At 44.8% G+C, this 18,990-nt stretch overlaps 1 protein-coding gene across 1 annotated transcript; it reads right to left on the bottom strand.

Moving 5' to 3' along the window:
• Window positions 1-2: 2 nt before the first annotated feature.
• LOC121304944 (serine/threonine-protein kinase PAK 4-like) lies at window positions 3-18,600 on the bottom strand. Its single transcript, XM_041236393.1, has 10 exons — window positions 18,425-18,600; window positions 8,419-8,642; window positions 6,604-7,251; window positions 6,034-6,236; window positions 5,682-5,934; window positions 4,751-4,884; window positions 3,622-3,748; window positions 2,745-2,870; window positions 1,078-1,212; window positions 3-819 (listed from the first exon to the last, which is right to left on the bottom strand). The coding sequence occupies exons 1-10, from the start codon at window positions 18,528-18,530 to the stop codon at window positions 667-669; spliced, it is 2,109 nt and encodes a 702-aa protein (XP_041092327.1). The 5' UTR covers window positions 18,531-18,600; the 3' UTR covers window positions 3-666.
• Between the last annotated feature and the right edge of the window lie 390 nt (window positions 18,601-18,990).

Raw genomic sequence — 18,990 nt, forward strand, 5'->3', positions numbered from 1 at the left:
CGTCCTTTTGCAATCAGTAGTATTTTTGATTTTGGTGGCTTTGTCCCTCTATATAAGACAGTAGTGTCACAGAAATGAATTAAAACATAATAATTAAAACACACCCTCGAGCGATCTATCCAGTTGTCATTACGATAAACGTATTCTGTAATTTTTAATAACCAAGCAAGTTCTGTAGCTTTCTCAGTCAGTCACAGTAACCATTGGCCAAGCCCCATCGAGAAGCACCTGTTTGAAACTTGCATGTAAAGTAAGACTTCCTTTGTCCTTGCGATTGCTTCAGCTCCCAGGCATGACAAAAGAGCCGCGCTGGATCGCTACTGACCTCTCCAATGTAGCTCTACTGTTTTATTATGGGATAGAGACAGGAGGACAGCATCCCCCAAAAATGAGCTGTGGCATTTTCACTGCAACGCTGTTTTGTGCTGGTCACCACAATCTTTTTTTTTAAAAAAAGGAATGAAACATCTCCAGGAAAAGACACTGAAATAGCGGTAGCCGAAACTGCTTGGAGATCCAGTCTATCCGAGCTACCTGAATTCATACTTGTGGCTCTTATTTTTCCAAGTTGTTTTGGCCCCTTGGTACGTGCGTCCGTGACAGCTTTGATACCGCCCCCATTATCGACCTACAGGGTCAGTGATGTCACACCAAGCTCCGCCCCTCTCACTGGCGGTTCTGCCTCATTAGTGGGACGATGCAGGAAGGCGGGCCCGACTTGGTCAGGAACGGGTGCTTCAGCAGCTCATTGGCTGTGGCTCTCTGGGTGGGGTCTCGAACCAGCAATTTGTCCAAGAAGCCTTTGAGCAAAGGAGAGATCTGCAACACACAACACACACACACACACACATTCAGATAACTGCAGTGAATCTCTGTGCAAGACTGAAGGGAAGATGCTATACTACCTTCAAACAGGCAAAAAGAAACTGGAATTCAGTGCAAGCCTGTGTGCAATCCGTGTATTTGGAAACTATATGTTAAACATGAAATTCCTGGTGTATTAAAATGTGCAGCTGTGGATAAAGTTGTGCGTCACCCTATAGAATGAACTCATCCTCTCCCCCTGACTCTACCCACCTTGTGAAGATTTTTCAATTTCGGGGGCAAGTTGTCGCGGATCATCTTCATGGCTTTGAGGGGGGGCTCGTTGAAATAGGGGGGCTCCCCGTCCACCATCTCGATTACCATCACCCCCAGGGACCAGATATCCACCTGCAGGGGGCAGCACACACACAGACCAGGGGTGAGCAGAGGGGTGAGAGACAAGCACACAGCACCGTTGATAGAAGGTTACAGAAACACTAGAGCGATCACGGCAATAATCGCTTTCTACCCTACAGATGGATTGCCTGACCTCAGCACCACGTTACAGGATTATAATCATTAGTTTATTTAGCAGACACCTTTATCCAAGGCGACTTACAGAGACTAGGGTGTGTGAACCATGCATCAGCTGCAGAGTCTCTTCCAGCAACGTCTCACTGGAAAGACGGTTCCTCAGCTGATGCACTATCCTTGCACTATGACAATACGTAGTGTTAGTGCCACTTGCTGGAAACTACACTGTATTTATAGATGAATCTTGCATTGTAACACCTGTATTGCCCAGTAACACATGTAAGTCACCTGGGATAAATTAAATTTAAGAATGGATTGCTTGCTTGATTGATGTTCTGTAAAACTTAACCCGCTTGAAGCCAAACTGTCTCAGTAAAAAAAAAAGTATGTTTCTGTATTTCAGTTTGGTTTTTTTGCTCCTATGCCACCTACGTGGGGGGCTGTCTGTAGGATTTCCAGAGACGAGTGGTAGAATCAGTAGCAGCAGTCATAGCATGTCAGGCTAAGACTAACAAAAACCTCTCATGTCCTGAATCTTGTCTTGTCTATAAATTGTCTATTCATATCCCGTGACTACAGTGCATGGATCTTATGAGACACCGACTTCTGAGGGGAATTGTGTGTAATCATTAATAAGAAATAATGAAAAGTGAGGAAATGGGCTGGCAGAGCATGCATTAGCCATGTGATCAGGTCAGGCACCAGCTGCTTTAAGAGTAGGAGTAGCCTTGTGACAGCACTTTCGTTGCTCAATTGTCCGTTTCACAGAAACTCTAGCATGAACAAAACTCAATGAGCCCAGCTTCCCTTTTCTGAGAAGACACACAGACACAGCAGAAAACGCAACCTACTGCAGGGCTGGAAATGAGACTCCTGTTGCACAGCAGTGTCACCCAGTCCAGGTTTTACTACGAGCTTGATCAGCCCCCTGTGTGTCTAGATAACTAGCTCAGCTGTGTGTCTTATTAAATTCACAGTGAAACCTGGAATGGATCACATTGCTATGCAATGGGAGTCTTATTTCCATCCCTGAGCCAGTGGTTTCAACCAGCTGTCTAAAGCAGGGGTATCAAGCTCCACAGTGTCTCCTGGCTTTTGCTCCAGCCGAGCGCTCTGTTAAAATCGGACACACTCAACACCTCTCTCCAGGCCTCACAAGGTTTTAGAAGCAGGGCACCCCTGAATCAAGCGCACTGTTTAAAATCATCAACTGTAAAAAATAATAAATAAATAAACACATTACACACATCCAACCAAACAAATAATTAGATCAAGTGTGAATTGAGAATACAAGGACTGGAGCCTGACACCTCTGCTCTATAGAATATGGTACATGAGTGCAGAATGATAGCCACTTCTCTGAGGAAGAAAGACAACTAGCAAGCACAGGAAACGGGGTCACTCACCTCTGGACCGTACGGCAGTCTGGAGATGAGCTCTGGAGCCATCCAGTACGGGGTCCCGACCAAAGACTTCCTCCTCTGCACCTCTTTAGAGACCTGAGCGCAGAACCCAAAATCAGACAGCTTCACCTGGGGAAAGGACGGGAGAGAGGAGACATTAATAAAAACACAGAGAGAGAGACAGAGAAAAAGCGAGAGAGACCGAGAGAGAGAGCGAGACAGAGAGACTGAGCCAGAGAGAAACAGAGAGAGAGACCGAGAGAGAGTAAGACAGAGAAAGAGACCGAGCCAGAGAGAGAGAAACAGAGAGCAAGAGACAGAGAAAAAGCAAGAGAGACAGAGAGAAACAGAGAGAGAGGCAGAGAGAGCGAGAGCGAGACAGAACACATGCATTCCTCCTATTTATTTCTTAGCAGACGCCCTTACCCAGGGCGATTTACAATTGTTACAAAAAATACTTATCAAGAACATACATCCAACCACAGCTATCAATGCAAAAATCAGAGCCTTCCGAAACCATGAGAAAGAAACGACGTAGATCACACACTATCCCCATGCATTACTCTCTACAACTGGTGAGCAATTCTTTGAGCAATGGGCTCGCCCAGTTAATATTTCCCGGTAACACATGGCCGGCTGGAACGAGCTCGTTCATGTCAGCAACACAACGCGACCCCAGCCAGGGCGGGCTCTCGTCAAACAAAGGAATTCCAGCCCTACTCTCTTCTCCAATACCCACCTCAGGGTGGGATGCTTGGGTATGTAGGTGGCAAGGCATCAGATTCCCACATCACACGCTACCCCCGTGCATTTCTCTCTAGATATCACACTTCTCTGCACTTGCTTTGGTCTGGCAGCTGCTGCAAGTCGGAGCCCTTACCCTGCCGTCGTGTGTGAGGAGGATGGAGTCGCTCTTGATGTCTCTGTGAATCACGCCCTGCGTGTGAAGGACAGACAGCGCCTTCAGGACAGACAGACAGACCGTGGCGATCTGCTCCTCGTTCATCCTGAAGAAAGGTTAAACGAACCAAAATCGTCAAGCCAGACTCGTCAGCCAACGCGGGGGAAGAAGACTCCCCCTGCACAGCAGTGTGATCCATTCCAGGTTTCACTATGAGTTTAATAATAAGACACACCTGTGCCTGTTACCTATACAGACCATGGCTAATCAAGCTTGCAGTAAAACCTGGAGTGAGTGAAACTGCTATGCAACAGGAGTTTATTTCCAGCACTGTAATCCTAACTGACATTCGTATTATTGCAAAAAAAAACCTCAAAAAACAGCAAGATGGGGTTTGCATTAGAATAGACTCCGTAGACAGCTCTGGCCAAAAGTTTAGCACCCCACTATAGAATCAACTAATTTTGCTTCATGAAGTCGAGTGAAACCTGCTGAATAATGTCACGTTAGCATATTGAATTACACACAGCTTTGTAGTTTTCCACATTAAGGAAAAGCTGACAAACATTTTACATTTTCAACCTAAAATACAGTACAACTATTATGGTTTCCATTAGAATTAATATAATTTTGTAGTTTCTTTGATTATATGAAGTTAAAAAAAAGATCTAGATTATGTTAATATAGCCTTTTTTTAAAAATGATGTCTCAACTCAAATTCTTGGTAATAATAACCTTTTGGCCACAGCTGTAGATTATTAGAAAGTTTGGATAACAAAATAAGAGAGATTTTTCTTGCACAACAGCGCCACCTAGCAGGGCTCAAAATGTACTGCTGTGAGCACCCAAAATAAATTAGTTCATGTCAGATTTGTGGATTTATAAACCAGGATTTAACAAACATTAACTGATGGTAGTCCATGATTACTGGTGAGCAGGGTTAGAAACTCACACTAGCCCTGCTGCTGCTGCTGCACCCAGTCCTGGGGTTCAGAACTCCCTTCAATGAAGTCTATTATTATTAATATTGCAATGGTCAGGAATTTACCCAGGGCGAGCGCGAGTTTCCTGCCCTCAGTACAGTACTGGCAGTGCTGGTTTCCCTCACCTGGTGTGCGTGACGATGTCAGTCAAGACCCCGCCCTCCAAGAACTCCATGACGACCCAGAGCTCATCTCCAACCAGGTAGCTGTTGTACATCTCAACCACATTCTCGTGGTGATAGTCCCTCATTATAACCACCTGAGACACACAGAGAAAGCATTACAACCACCTGAGATGCACAGAGACAGCATTACAACCACCTGAGATGCACAGAGACAGCATTACAACCACCTGAGATGCACAGAGACAGCATTACAACCACCTGAGATGCACAGAGACAGCATTACAACCACCTGAGATGCACAGAGACAGCACTGAACGCGTAATTGAATAAATCAATTCGTGCAGCACTACAGCTATGGTCAAAAGTTTTGCATCACCCTATCAGAAGGAACTAATTTTGGTTCGAATGAACCCCGCTGAATAACGTTTTGCCAACATATTCAATTACACACCTCTTTGTAATTTTCCCCCCATATACTTACAAAACGTGACATTTCGAAATCTAACATGAAATATACTCGCTGTACTACTATTACAGCTTTGTGTAGATTATTTTTCAGTGAAATAACTTTGCAGTTTTTTTGACTTAAATAAAAAGATCTAAAATGATGTTCACATAGTTGTTTTTAAATGATGTTTCAATCCCAAAATTCGGGATGATGCAAAACTTTTGGCCACAGCTGTAACAGAGAACAAGCAGCTGTCTCTTTGTTTCCCTCTGAAGGGTGAATCAGCCCGATCGACACCAGCGACCCTCACCTGATTGTCGGCGCCTGATTTCAGTGGAGAGCTCGATCCGAACAAACCAATAACGGCGCATCGGTATTCGAGGGTGTCGACAATTAAGCAGGACTGAACAACACAAACCAGCAATGCCGTGTAAATGATGAAACCTCCCCTCTTGCACACAACACAAGGTGCAGCAGCTGTACCTCATTGAAAAGCAGCTCCCTCCTCTGCTGCTTGCGAAGGTCCATCTTCTTGACGGCCACCAGCTTGCCGTTGGTCTTGACCGTGGCGATGCACACGATCCCCGTGGAGCCCTCCCCGATCTTGATGTAGTGGTCCAGGTACGTTCGGGGGTCCCCTGGATCCACCACCATCTGGAGGGCCGCCCTGAACTGCTCATGAGAGACGCGCTGGGGCTCCTGGCCGGGGGGATTGGAGACCCCTCCCCCGACCCTCCTCTCCTCCCCCCCCTCCGACCCTTCCCCCACGCGGGGGTGGTGGCTTAGACCCCTCCACCCCCCAGACTTCTCCTCCTGGGTCCTTCCCCCCCACCACCCCCTGGAGGGGTGCGGCCCCAGGCCAGGGTGGGAGGAATGATGTTCAGGTGGGGTCGCCCGCAGTTTCCCCTGGGGTATTTTGCCCCCGCTAGCTGTTCCTCTTCCTCTGCTGCCTGTGCTGGGGTTGCTGTGGCCCCTGTGGTCCCTGCCCTGGCTGGAGGGCCCATTGTGAGAAGGGTCTTCGTGGGGTTTGCTGCTGGGCTGGTGTTTAAAAAAATAAACAAACATTACCAAGGAGCAGACTTGTTAACGCTGGCTCATCCAAGGATGGAGATATGACTCCTATTGCACAGCAGTGTGATCCAGTCCAGGTTTCACTACCAGCTTGATCAGCCCCAGCGTGTCTAGGTAACAAGCTGAGGTGCGTCTTACTATTAAGCTCTTAGTGAAACCAGTTAGGGATCAAACTGCTGTGCAGCGGGAGTCTTATTTCTTATAAAAAAATTTTTTTTTTTTTTGGTAGCGTTAAAACACCCATTGCTAGATCACTCCACACTTTTCTACTTAAAAAACAAAGTCTGCTTAAAAACTAAAAAAATAAAAATCAAAACCCCACCACCCCCCTTACCAAGGTGCCTGCGCCCCTCCCTGCGTCGGTCTCTGCTCGGGGGTACGTGTTGAAGGGTCTCCCGGACTGCTGCGTTGTCTTCATCACCCCGTCTGTGACGGGCAGGCTGGGTGTCCCGATACTGGGTCCGGAGAGCGGACGCTTATCCCGGGGGGACTGGGGGCTGCTGGCGTTTGGGCCTGTGTAGCTGGACTTGGGCCTCCTCTCCTGCCCGGTGTCCCTTCTCACCACCCGGTCCTCTTCCCCCGGCTGGCTCTGGTGGCGATTCCCCCCCTCCCGGTCCTGCCTCCGGCTCGGTTCTGCTCTGGAAGGCGGGGGCGGTGGTCTGTCCCGGTTGTAGCTGGGCTCCTGCCCTCTGGGCTGTGGCTGCTGCTGGGGTCTAGAGGGTCTCCTGTCTGGATCTTCCCTGCCTCCCTGTCTCTGCCTCTCCCCTCCTCCTCCCCCCCCACCTCTCTCTCCAGGGGGTCTCGGTATGGCTGCCTCCCCGTTTTCGTGACCCCCAGAGGTGGCGGAGTCCCGGCGGGTTTGGGACGGGGGGCTGCCCCGACGGAGAGAGTTGGAGCGAGTCACAGACATGGTCTCGAATTCGTCCAGCAGCCATGTGAGGGACGCGCCGTCCACTGAGATCTTACTGCCGCGGACGATCGCCTGGAGAGAGAGAGAGAGAGAGAGAGAGAGAGAGAGAGAGAGAGAGGGGAGATTAATATACACTCCAGTTTTGGAACTAAACGCTGCTGAAACTGTATTCTGTAATGTTCATGTAAGATTTACAAGTAGTATACAAATGTTTGACTTTGCAAGTGTTTTCAGTGTTGATGAAATGCATTAAAGAAGTTTAAATGAAGATTTACAAGGGTGGGAATAAGACTCCTATTGCACAGCAGTTTCACCCATTCCAGGTTTTATAGGCAACAAGCTCAGGTGTGTTATTAAACTCAGACTGGATCAAACTGCTGTGCAATGGGAGAGTCCCTTCCATCCCTGATGTAACAAGATTTTCACATCATGCAAAGGACACCAAATGCATAAACGAGATCTGATAAACAATACAATCCCCTAGGAACCTGGGCTAAATGTGTTTATAAAATAAACCCAAACACCCCGACTCTCTCCCTTTCCAGACAGACCATCCCAAAGTCTGACAGCTGTGATTTTTTCCCATATTGTTGAAATGTTTGTCATAGCTTGTGATCTTATATAAATAAAGACACAACACGCCCACAACAGCAATGGTCTGTGGGTCTCTGTCTCTCGCACACACACATATCTTAGTGAAATCTAAGATGCTGATTTTTTTCTTTTTGTAGGACTTGGTGCAACAGCAGGGACAAAGCGAGTCTGAAGCACTTCAAGAAGATAACAATGCAATTTCAAACTTTTTTTTTTTGTTGGGGGGGGGGGGGGGGGACGACATTATAAAACACCCACAAGTTAATTTTTTTAGTTCCTCGTTCTAGAAACAGCGGTTCCATGCTGTGCAATCTTCTGTGGAATGGGAGTCTCTTGGGTCTTGCAGATACAGCCCGAAGCACTCCAGATTTGTCTTCATAGAATTTAGTTTATCTTGCATATTGTGTCCGATTAAGTTTGCAGCAAAACCTGGAGCGATTCAAACCACCATGCAGTGGGAGTCTTATTTCCCTGTCCTCACTACAGTATATTTATTGTCTGGTTCACAACAGACAAGCTGTCCTGGAAAAACACCAGGCAAATCTCAAAATGACAACAGCTTAAACAAACAGATTATTATTATTTAATTTTTTTTTTTTTTTTTTTTTTAAAATCAGCCCACGCCCGAACCCCCCACCCCCTTACCTTGCGGGGCTCCACAGTGGTGATGCAGGAGGCGTCGATGAGTGGTTTGGGGCGCTTGGCCGACTCCTCGATCAGGCTCTGCCATTGCCGTGGCAGCCCCACGAACTTCTGCTCGTGCTGGTCGAAGTCCGTGTGCACGCGGTGCTCGAAGTTGGACGGCGCCGAGATCTGGATGCGAAGCTTCTTCTTCTTTGTGAACATGGCTGGGCGCGTGGACATCAGTCCTGCAGGGGGGGGGAGCAGCCTGATCAACACTCGTGCACCTCCCCTGACAGTCAGCACCCACCTTCTGTGGGGAGCTCCACCCTAAAACAACGGGTTCCATGCAACACCAGTAACCCTATCGCATCACTCACCTTTAGAGCCATCTAAAGAAAAGCAGCAAGATGTCACAAATCCTAGCAGCTGTTTCTTCACTAGGAATGAAATGCACCTTCCCCGATCTTACTACACATTACCAAAGGTGCGAGTCGCATGAAAACCTTCTCCCAGGCACAGCTGCGTACGAAATGCTTCGGACACACAGTAGCGCGAGCTGAAAACACAAGCCGCCTCTTCTATTAAAAAGGATCAAGTGTCTGAACCTACCCTGCCAGGGAGACACTGGCTGCAGCCGGCAAGTGAATCGCTTTTCATTCGGCAGGTGTGCTGCGTTGCTGTAAAAGCCGAGAACACACCTGGCCATCACTCACCTGTGCACAGGTGTCGACAGTAAAACAAACTGCCAGCTGACCTGTACAGCGCTGGGGCTCTCTCTCAATGTACCTGGGCAGACAGGTATGGCCTCAGGTGTGGTGTTAAAAGGTGGATTCTTGTTAACTACAACTGCTAATAAGAGAGAGATGTCATTTTCCCCCAGAGCACTTTCACCTGGGCTACAGTTAGGAGAGACTCTGCATCGATTCAGAAAAATAAATAATCTGCTGTGGTTTAGTCTTGCAGAAAGCAAACCTTAAAAAAAAAAAAGTTTATTTTAGTCCGATTTCAAAAACCGTTTCATTCCAGCCTAAGCTCTTAATTCAATTCACTGATCTGATTGTTCAATTGGACGTGTGTAACATTTTGTTCAAGGTCTTGGATTTACAGAATGAACTTGATTCAATTCTGACGCCTGGAGAAAGAGAGTTACATTTATCCAATCAATCAACGAATTAGACCCAGTAAGCAAACTGAGAGCTCGGGTTGGAACGAAAGCCAGAAGGCCCTCCAGTAATGGAGTCTGACCCCTGCGTTAGAGGCTGGCACCCTTCCTAAAAAACAGAAACAAGAGTTTGACAGACGACATGGCGTTTGGAGACAGGGCTGTGCTGCTGCGCTCCACATTCCTTCAGCGCAAACCTGCTGGAAGCAAACGCCTTTAAAACCTTAAACCTTAACCCATACTTTAAATGCAGCAGGGAAAACCTAACCAGACGATGTGGAAATTAAGTGAGACGCTAGAGACAGCAGGAGGCACGTCTTTAAACAGAGAGTGGCGAGGGGATGGAATTGGCTGTTGATGCAGAATCACTGGCATCCTTCCAGATCCAACTGGAGCAACGTTTTGAGATCAACCAGCTACAAGCAACCGGACAAGTCCAGACCCTGAGACATAAAAGTGCATGTCAAACTGACAGAGACAGGACTTGATTTTTATTGTAACAGTCATGATCAAATTATAGGGCGTGGGTTAACAGTCTAAAGGCACGTTTCACCAGCCACTGAAATATCATCAGAAAGTAGATTTATTGGAATTTAAAAAACGACAAAACAAGGTACTTAATCATGAGCTTCGCCTAAAAATACACTGCTGCCACAAGCACTTGTTTCCTGTTTGTACGGAAGCTTGCGATGTCAAACGAGATACAGTTTAAAATAAATACGCAAAACTAAACACTGACATAGAGAAACCGCCTCCATGCTCCCAGAGATCACGTCCTGGACATTCAAAGTCCTGAGATGAGTCAGCCGCTAGGAACATGGGGGAGCACTGATGGACCGAATGTGTTCCTATCGTTCCTAAATGTTCTTATTCTGTATTAATTATTTGTATACATTTTTCAAAAATATAAATTTATGACGGATTGCAGAAAACTACATAGCAATAACAGCAAATAATGACTAACAAAACAATGAATGATTATTATCTATTTTTTATATATAATTTGACGTATGATTGAAATAATAATTGACATAGAAAACAGGAAATGTTACTTTTGTTTCAGGGCTTCTAGCTGAAACAAAACTTTATTTAGTAACCCCATCGCTGGATCACTACAGCAGCAGTGCATCTCAAATTAAACAAATCCACAAAAACATCTAGTTAAAAAAAAAGGAGGTGAAGGGGTCCGAGCGCATTGCGCGACACCCAAGATCGGTAACTTATAGGAAACCATAAGGTACCGTTCCCCGATTTGTCATGCATGAAATATTCAGCTCCCAATCTATGAACCGCACTGTTACTCACATACTGAACCCGCAGTTCAAATCGTGCACATTGCATAGTACAGTACAACATTCAAACCGGATCGCGGTTCTGATCAATTTTAAAAGGCGACTGTTTCTCGCAGATCTGATACAGCGTGTGTGCGTGTGTGTGTGTAGGTGTGTGTGTGTGTGTTTTAACACTACACAACTTGCGTTGCTACAGTGCCACCTTTTCAATGTCACGCTGGATCTTGCGCACAAGACACGAAGTACCGAGAGAAATCCAAGCGTCAATCCGCGGTGTTCAGCAGCCTGGCGTTTTGATAGGCAGGGCAGGACTTGTGCAACGATGGAGATTACGGTAAATGTTTAGCTAGCAGGACGCATGCATTATAAAATTATTAAACGAGTCACTTTGCAGACGATTTTATCCAAAGCGACTTACACCAGACTTCGAGGCTGAACTCTGCTTCATCAACAACTGCCGCTTCTGTAGAAATCACCTGCAATTGACCTAAATTTCTGTTTTATCCGAAGAGAGACAAAAAAAAAAAAAAAAAAAAAAACTTGCTAAACTTAGTTTGGTCGCTGCTTTGCTTTGAGTTTCGTTAATTAAAAAAACAAAGTTTGCCGCATAGATCGTGATCACCGTCTCTAACAAACACTTTTTCAAAATGAAAGCGGTTTTAAACCAGTTTTCAAAACACAGCGCTCTTCTGGGTGCTCTTCTGGGTGTTATTTGGCTGTGTAGCCAAATAACTAATCCTACGGGAGCCAGGCTGTACTGCGACTACAACCAGGAGGGCTAATACTGAATCACAAATCCTCAATCCCTTAATAATTCAATAAAGCGAAGCTTCAAAACAAACACGCATGTGTCAGACAATAAACGACTTACCACTGAAATATAACAAAGATCTATCCGTCTCCTAGTCATTTTCCGTTAGAGCGACGCACCCAACCCATTGTTTTATGTACGATCCAGATTTATACTTGCTTATAAACATCTGTCCAGTGAGTGTACAATGCAATCGTTGAGAATCGAGCCACTCAATCAATCATGCATGCATGCATGCATGCATGCACAGGCAGCTGTCACTAAACAGGGCACGAGTGGAGCCCTCAAATTCCCATAGTTTTGCAAAGCGGCCCAGTTTCATGACCTCACTGGGGAGAGAGAGCAGAGAAAGCCCCGCCCCTCCGTCCCCAGATTTAAAGGGACAGTGCACATGACGCGACTGACTCGCAGGCATTCATCCACTCGTGACAGTACTGCAATTAGCTCAGAATATCATTACAGCTCTGCGGAAAATCAGCCCAGGGGTCACCACTACATACAATCAGTTGATACAAAAATGCTGCAATAAAAAATAAATCAATCAAAATCAGAGTATAGCTTTCAAATCCTCCACTTAACCGTTGAACTTTTGTGACTTAAACACGTTTTGTTATTTCAATTGTAATAATAATAATAATAATAATAATAATAATAATAATAATATTTTATAATAATATTTATCCGCTGATAAATTTAAAATAGTTAATTTTTTTTTTTTTTTTAGGGTACTAACATACCAAATTAACACAATTTACTAATAAAAAGCTTTTTTAAAAAACAAAGACTAGATCCAGCACAAAATTCATTAACCACTGGACCACACAGCCTCCTATAAAACTAAACTAAACTCAATCAGATACACAGGGGGCAGGCTGTGCCCCTCTTGGGAAATGCCACAGCTAAGTGCTAATATTTTCATTACAGTGGCCAATGGAATTAAACAACTACTTCTACGCTGGAAGCAACTAAATCAACAGGCTGTATTAATTGTGGGGCCTGTGCGTAACTTCACAGCAGTGCGCCAAAAGAACCGAAGACTTTAAAAGGAATACCTGCCTGCGCAAGGGAAGGAGCGTGATTGTTTAACCAGAACCTGGATTTCTAAATGCCTCGTGCAATTTTCTTACACAAAGCCTTCTTCATGGGATGATCTGTAGTTCTACGCGGGTGCAAGTGCAGTCAGCTGATGTTGTGTTTTACACGTGCAACGTGTTTAACAAACAGAAAATCTACTCTGTGTCTTCGCGTAGTTGCTGCTACTGTTCACTCAGCACTTTAAATACAAAAAAATTATAAACTTTGTTTGTGGTGTAGATAATTTTATCGATGTATTGTTTTTTGGTAATTATGGCAGACCTTTGGTTCCAGAAACGGGTTTGCGAGTCACTAGCGGTTCTGCTGGACATTTGTAATTTAGATGGATAGATATGGACAGATGGATAGATAGATGGATGGATATAGATGGATAGACAGATACAGATGGACAGACAGATGGATAGATAGATGGACAGATAGATGGATGGACAGATGGATAGATATAGATGGACAGATAGATGGATAGAGAGACAGAGAGGACAGCACATTTGCCTCTTCCCATTTTCATGTTGATGAGAAAGACACAAAGGAGTTCACTGGGTTAGAAATATTTCCTGGGCGTAACTGACTCCACTTCCCAAACTCCCCCTCCCCCTCAAAGAACACCGAGTCTACAGAACACTCACTCACAGGACCCAGGCTCCAGCCAATCAGGAAGCTGCATTCAAAACAAAGCATTGTGCTTTTTTATCCAATCCCACAGCAAGCAAGCAGAGCTACGGAACTGGCCTTCCACACAACTGTAGTGAGAGTCTGGAAGAGGAAAGGGGAATATGCTGGGAGCTGAGCAGCATGGGTAGAAACAGAAATAGAAGCAAGCAAGCAGAGTTTCTGAACACTGGGAAAACACAACAGATACTGTAGAAAAGTAGCTCTCTTCCACTGGTTAACCAAGCCTTAAAAAAAAATCATGTGTCGATTAGTAGTACTGTATCATTTTCCTGTGGATCCTTTACTTATGCCTGACTGGCACACTCAATAAGGGACTTGAGTTTGAATGCTGTTGCATTTTAACGAGGGTCAAAGAAACGGGTTTAATTCACTACAAGATTATTTTTTTTGAGCAAGAGAGAGACAGAGAGAGACAAAGAGAGCAAGAGAGCACGAGGGAGAGCGCGAGAGAGACAGAGAGCAAGAGAGGGAGAGAGACAGAGAGAAAGCGAGAGACACAGAAAGAGAGACAGAGACAAAGAGAGCTAGAGAGAGACTGAGCGAGAGATCTAGTTAAGGGTATGCAACACCCTTCCAGGGAAATTAAACTTGCCACAAGGCTTTGCGCCTAAAACCAGACCGTGTGGTTTCTCATTTGCAAAGAGAAGGCAGCTGTCCTAATCCCAGTTTATAATAGGAGACAGAAACCGCTTCCTCGTACATGTTGGACGTCTTCGTGTTTCCAGAAACAAGGAAACATGTTTTCCCGGAGTAGACTTGGGTTCTAATTTCAGAAACATTTTGCCCTTGGCGAATCAAGATAGCGTTTCCTGACAGTTTTTGCAGAAACGTGTTTTCTCGTGTATGCTGGGCTTTCTTTCTGTCGCAGAACGCAGCTCCTTTAAAAACTAGCCTGAGAACTAGCCAATTTTTTCTAAAACACCTAATATCTTAGCCTTGCTCAACCCAAACAAGAAAAACAGGGTTTTGCTATTGACACACACAGATTAACATTTTCCAGTCTCTCACTTCCTATTATTATTATTATTATTATTATTATTATTATTATTATTATGTAATGTTATTAACACATAACCTGTACCAATCAATGCACTTTGCTAAAAGCTGATTAACAACAACACATGCAGGATTCGCGTGAAACCCGAATATCGGACTCAATAAAAGGGCACTTGCCAGCACCTCAATTGGTAATGGGCGCGCCGACTCTCAGTCCTCCTGAATTACTTTCCTTAGGCAGGTTAGAATCTGGGGAAGCCCCAGGGACTCTTCCAGTAATCGAGTCTCTAAAATTATCCATCATTAAAGTACAAAACGTCCGCGGAGCAGTAATGAAAGGGTTAAAGGCGCTCCCTGCGTGCAGCTAGTACCCCATTATCTGTAGCACAGGAAGCAAGTGAATGCAGGGAGGAATGTTGCTGTGGCAAAACAAACAGATTTCGTTTGAGTTTCACGTTTTCAAAGTACAGTAAAAAAAAAATGACGAGCACCAAGTGTGTGCGTTGGGGATGGTTATAACATTGCTGTCACTGATAGGTTAAGATAGATGCTAGCATGCCAGCTCTTAACCTTTGTTAAGTCATCCGGACGTTTTGATAAGACTTCAATTACTTTTCATGCTAATTATTTTACTGCCTCGACCTGGATAGGATTAGTATTTTTTTTTTTTTTTTTTTTTTTTTGAGGGTGGCTGGACGGATTTCAATCAGGCTTGCTGTTTTCCGTTTTGAAGGACGCATCATCTTTAGAAAGCATCAGGACAGACGGTCGCTTTCTTCAGGGCTGGAGATTGTTTCCAGAGCGTGGGAGAGGAAAAGATAAGCTAGAAGAGTGAAGTCAGGAGAGCGCAGGCATGCGAGGAATGTGCCGGTACCCTGCACAGGCATCTCACAAAGCCCCCTCCCCAGCCCAGCCCGTCACGCTGCACTGAAACATTCACAGCTCTCTGCCCGTCTCTGTCTGTCAGGGTCACACTGATATTACAATGGAAAGCTGAGCCACACACTTAAATACGAGACATGTCTACTGTACCGTACTGCACGACAAAACATGTTTGTTTATAGTGTATGAGGACTTGCTCTCAAATCCACACGGGCATAAGGCCTCAGCGCAGTAATGGGTTTCAGTACAGGGGGCTAAAGTAAGTAGGGTGAGTGAGCTAAGCATAAGACAGAGCACAGGGAGGTTGCTCGGGGTCACACACAGCGAGTCAGTGGCAGAGCTGGGATTTGAACCAGGGACCTGCTGGTTACAAACCTGTTTCTTTAACCACTGGACCACACAGCCTCCTCTTGTTTTAATGGGGCTCCCCGGGAGTATTTAGCCCAATTATGAAGACCAAACCCAGGGGGAATCAACTCGCAGGGCAGTCTGGTCTGTTAGTAATGAAGAGAGAGAGAGAGTTGTTTTCTGACTCCATCTCTGTGAAAGAATGTAAAAGACTGAATACTCTGTTCTAGTGATCGATCTTACAAATCTTTTAGTCAACCCTTTCATGTATGAAATACTGACCCTGTTCAAAATGGACTTTTTGAAAACAGCCTGTTACCTACACACACTGTGGCTAATGAAGTTGGAAGCAAAACCTGGAATGGATGAAACTGCTGTGCAAAATAGGAGCCTTATTCCCATCCCTGCGAGTTAAAAAGTGGTGGTATTTAGCTGCGCCAAGGTGACTTAAAACAGACCTCCAGTCATGCAGCTCACTACAGGCAATAAAATATTTTTTCTATCCCACAAACTATAAGTGTGTTTTGAACTGCTGTGTAAATGTTTTTTTGCAATGCTTACATAGTATAACAGGCTACTGTTTTAATCCCTGCTTACAGTAGCTTCAGGTGTGTCTTATTAAACTCGTAGCAAAACCAGGAATGGATCAAACTGTTGTGCAATGGGGGCGTCTTACTGGGGACAAGACTGCTGTGCAAGAAGAGTTATTTCCTTAGCGCTAATCTGGATCGGTGGAAAATATCCAAACGCTCAGCGTTTGGGGGAGTTTGTAACCAGTTACTCAATACAAGTGCTTTATCTTAAAACAATTAAGACAGTCTGCTCAAACCATTCCCCAGCTGCTGCAGAACTGCACTCCAGATTAACAGGAAGGAGCTCAAAGGGACACAATGACAGGGTTTCACTGATCCGTGCCACGACAGCATAGAAAAGGAAGAAAATAATAAAACAAAGCGCCTTTGTATTCTAGCACACACACTCAAAAGGCTCCGCTTGCGCCTGACATGGGACCTGTAACATATAAAAGCCGCCTATCCCCATCAGAAGTCAGTTTCGCTCCCGCTAGGGCAGAACCATCGCAGAAGTGTTGTAGCAGCAGCACGGATAGATCCATGCAACGGGAGTCCACTTCCATCTCTGCTGCTACTCCCCCCCCCCCCCCCCCCAAACATCATCCTGGACAACATTCCTCTCAGCAGCGCTGCTTCTCTCTGCACTGTAATCATCCACCCCCCCTCCACTACATTAACCGTGCCTTCAAAAGGCAAGCAGTGAAAACGAAAGCAGCACAACCTCCTAAAAAAAAAAATCTAAGATTAGCTGCAACCCTCTTAATAGATTTAGCACTGTTGAGTTACGGAGGCCAGCATTTTAGCTGCACGGTCTCCTCACTACGCACAGCAGCAGGACCTGTAAGCAACTAAATGAGGGCTTTGGGAAACTGCGCTGCAACAAAGGGGAAAGACAAGGAGAACTCACACTGTCTGTTGCGTGCATCTAAAACCCACACGTTGAAACAGATTTAACACAGCTCTTACTGAGTGTCGGAAATCGCAATAGAATTACAGTTGTAAAGGTCTGCAGCTCTGGGCAAAAATTTTGCACCCGTCGCCCCCCTCTGTAGAATGAACTCATTTTGCTTCATGACGTCCAATGAAAGCTGCTGAGTGATGTCACGTTAACACTGAATTGCGCAGCGCTGCTTCGGAGTTTTCCCAGATCCTTAATGAAAAACCTGATCATCTGAAAATGTGACATTCCGAAATCTAACATAAAATACTCACCTAAATCCTAAAATGGTGTGTGTGTGTGTGTATATATATATATATATATATATATATATATATATATATATACACACACACACACTTAACTTGTTTCCACATGTCACTAAAAAAATATGATTTAAATGTTATTACATTTTATAATTAGGTTCTCTTAGGACCTGTTTAAGTATCGCAAAGCTCATCAAAAATGCATTTGTCAAAAAACTCTAGCCTACTTTTTCACAGAGGCAGAACTTCTGCCAAGTGTAAGGACCATATATATATATATATATATAGCCACATACACACACTTCTGTTAGCCTGAATGTTTTAGGTTGGCCAAAAAAGTCTCATGCTGCGACAACACTACATATTCGTGTCCCTCACAATCAAAACAGGCTTGTGAAATTCAACTGTGTTTATATAACGTGCTCCTCTTTCAATTGTAAGGATTTTCTTAAGGCGCATGACCCAAATAAAAACGCCTTTTTTTTGTGTGTGTGTGTGGCAGGACTAATTTTAACAGAGTGGCTGCAGGCTGACTGTGGAAATAAAAAGGGACACACACTCGCTATTATTAAAACTAGTACAAACAAATAAATAACTGATACAGCACTAAAACGAAATTCTACTCACAAACAAGTTTGCATTTATTTGTAAACCAATTGGGGTTAAGTATACATATACACGCGGATTTAATTACTGATTATCGTGTTTTTTTTCACGTTGAAACGAACTGAACTGACCTAAATAAACAGCTAAGTGTGTTTTTTGTTTGCTTAAGGACTCGAGGTCCCTTTAGTAATTTCACATCTTTTTTTTTTTTATTAATAACAACAGTTGCCTGTCAAATTCGACTCGGTTCCCGATATAACCCATTATTAACTTTATTTTTAATTTCGGTTTTACCACAGCAGCGTGTCTCCAGATTAATTAACTGAATCTATTACGAGTTGTGCGCGTTTTCCTCCCAAAAACACAAAAGTTAAGTCGGTTCCCGTACCTGTGCCTTTCTCTCCTTCGTCACGGCGTTGCAGAGCGACGGTGCAAGTTTGCCACCAACTTGTTTTGTTTTGTTTTTGGTTTGTTTTTTCGCCCGAGAAACACATCCATCCAAACCGCCTCCCGATTTCACTTCGCAGCCGCCATGTTGAGAGAGGAGGGGGGACACATCCGGGAGTCACTCCCGCTCCCTAGCAACCGAAACCGAGCCCTTAGCAACCGCGGATCAGCGGCCGGCCGGGGCCCCTAGCAACAGACCCCTACTGCATAGCAACGCCTCGACAACAAAGTCATATAATAACATCAACAACAAAACGAAACCTTTTATTGCTAAAGTGTTTTGTTCTTCAAAAGAAAAAAAAAATACTAGATACGACCCCCCCCCCCCCCGTCTGTCGTTCTTTCTCTTCTTGTAAACGACCCCCCCCCCTTCAACCTGCCAAGGAAGAGCAGATAACTCGATGAAGTTTTCCTATCTAACAAGCCGGAGGAGTCATTTTTAATAATAATCGTGTGTGTGTGTGTGTGTGTATATATATATATATATATATATATATATATATATAA

This window comes from Polyodon spathula, chromosome 40 (genome assembly GCF_017654505.1).
Source record: "Polyodon spathula isolate WHYD16114869_AA chromosome 40, ASM1765450v1, whole genome shotgun sequence".
Taxonomy (NCBI): Eukaryota; Metazoa; Chordata; class Actinopteri; order Acipenseriformes; family Polyodontidae; genus Polyodon; species Polyodon spathula.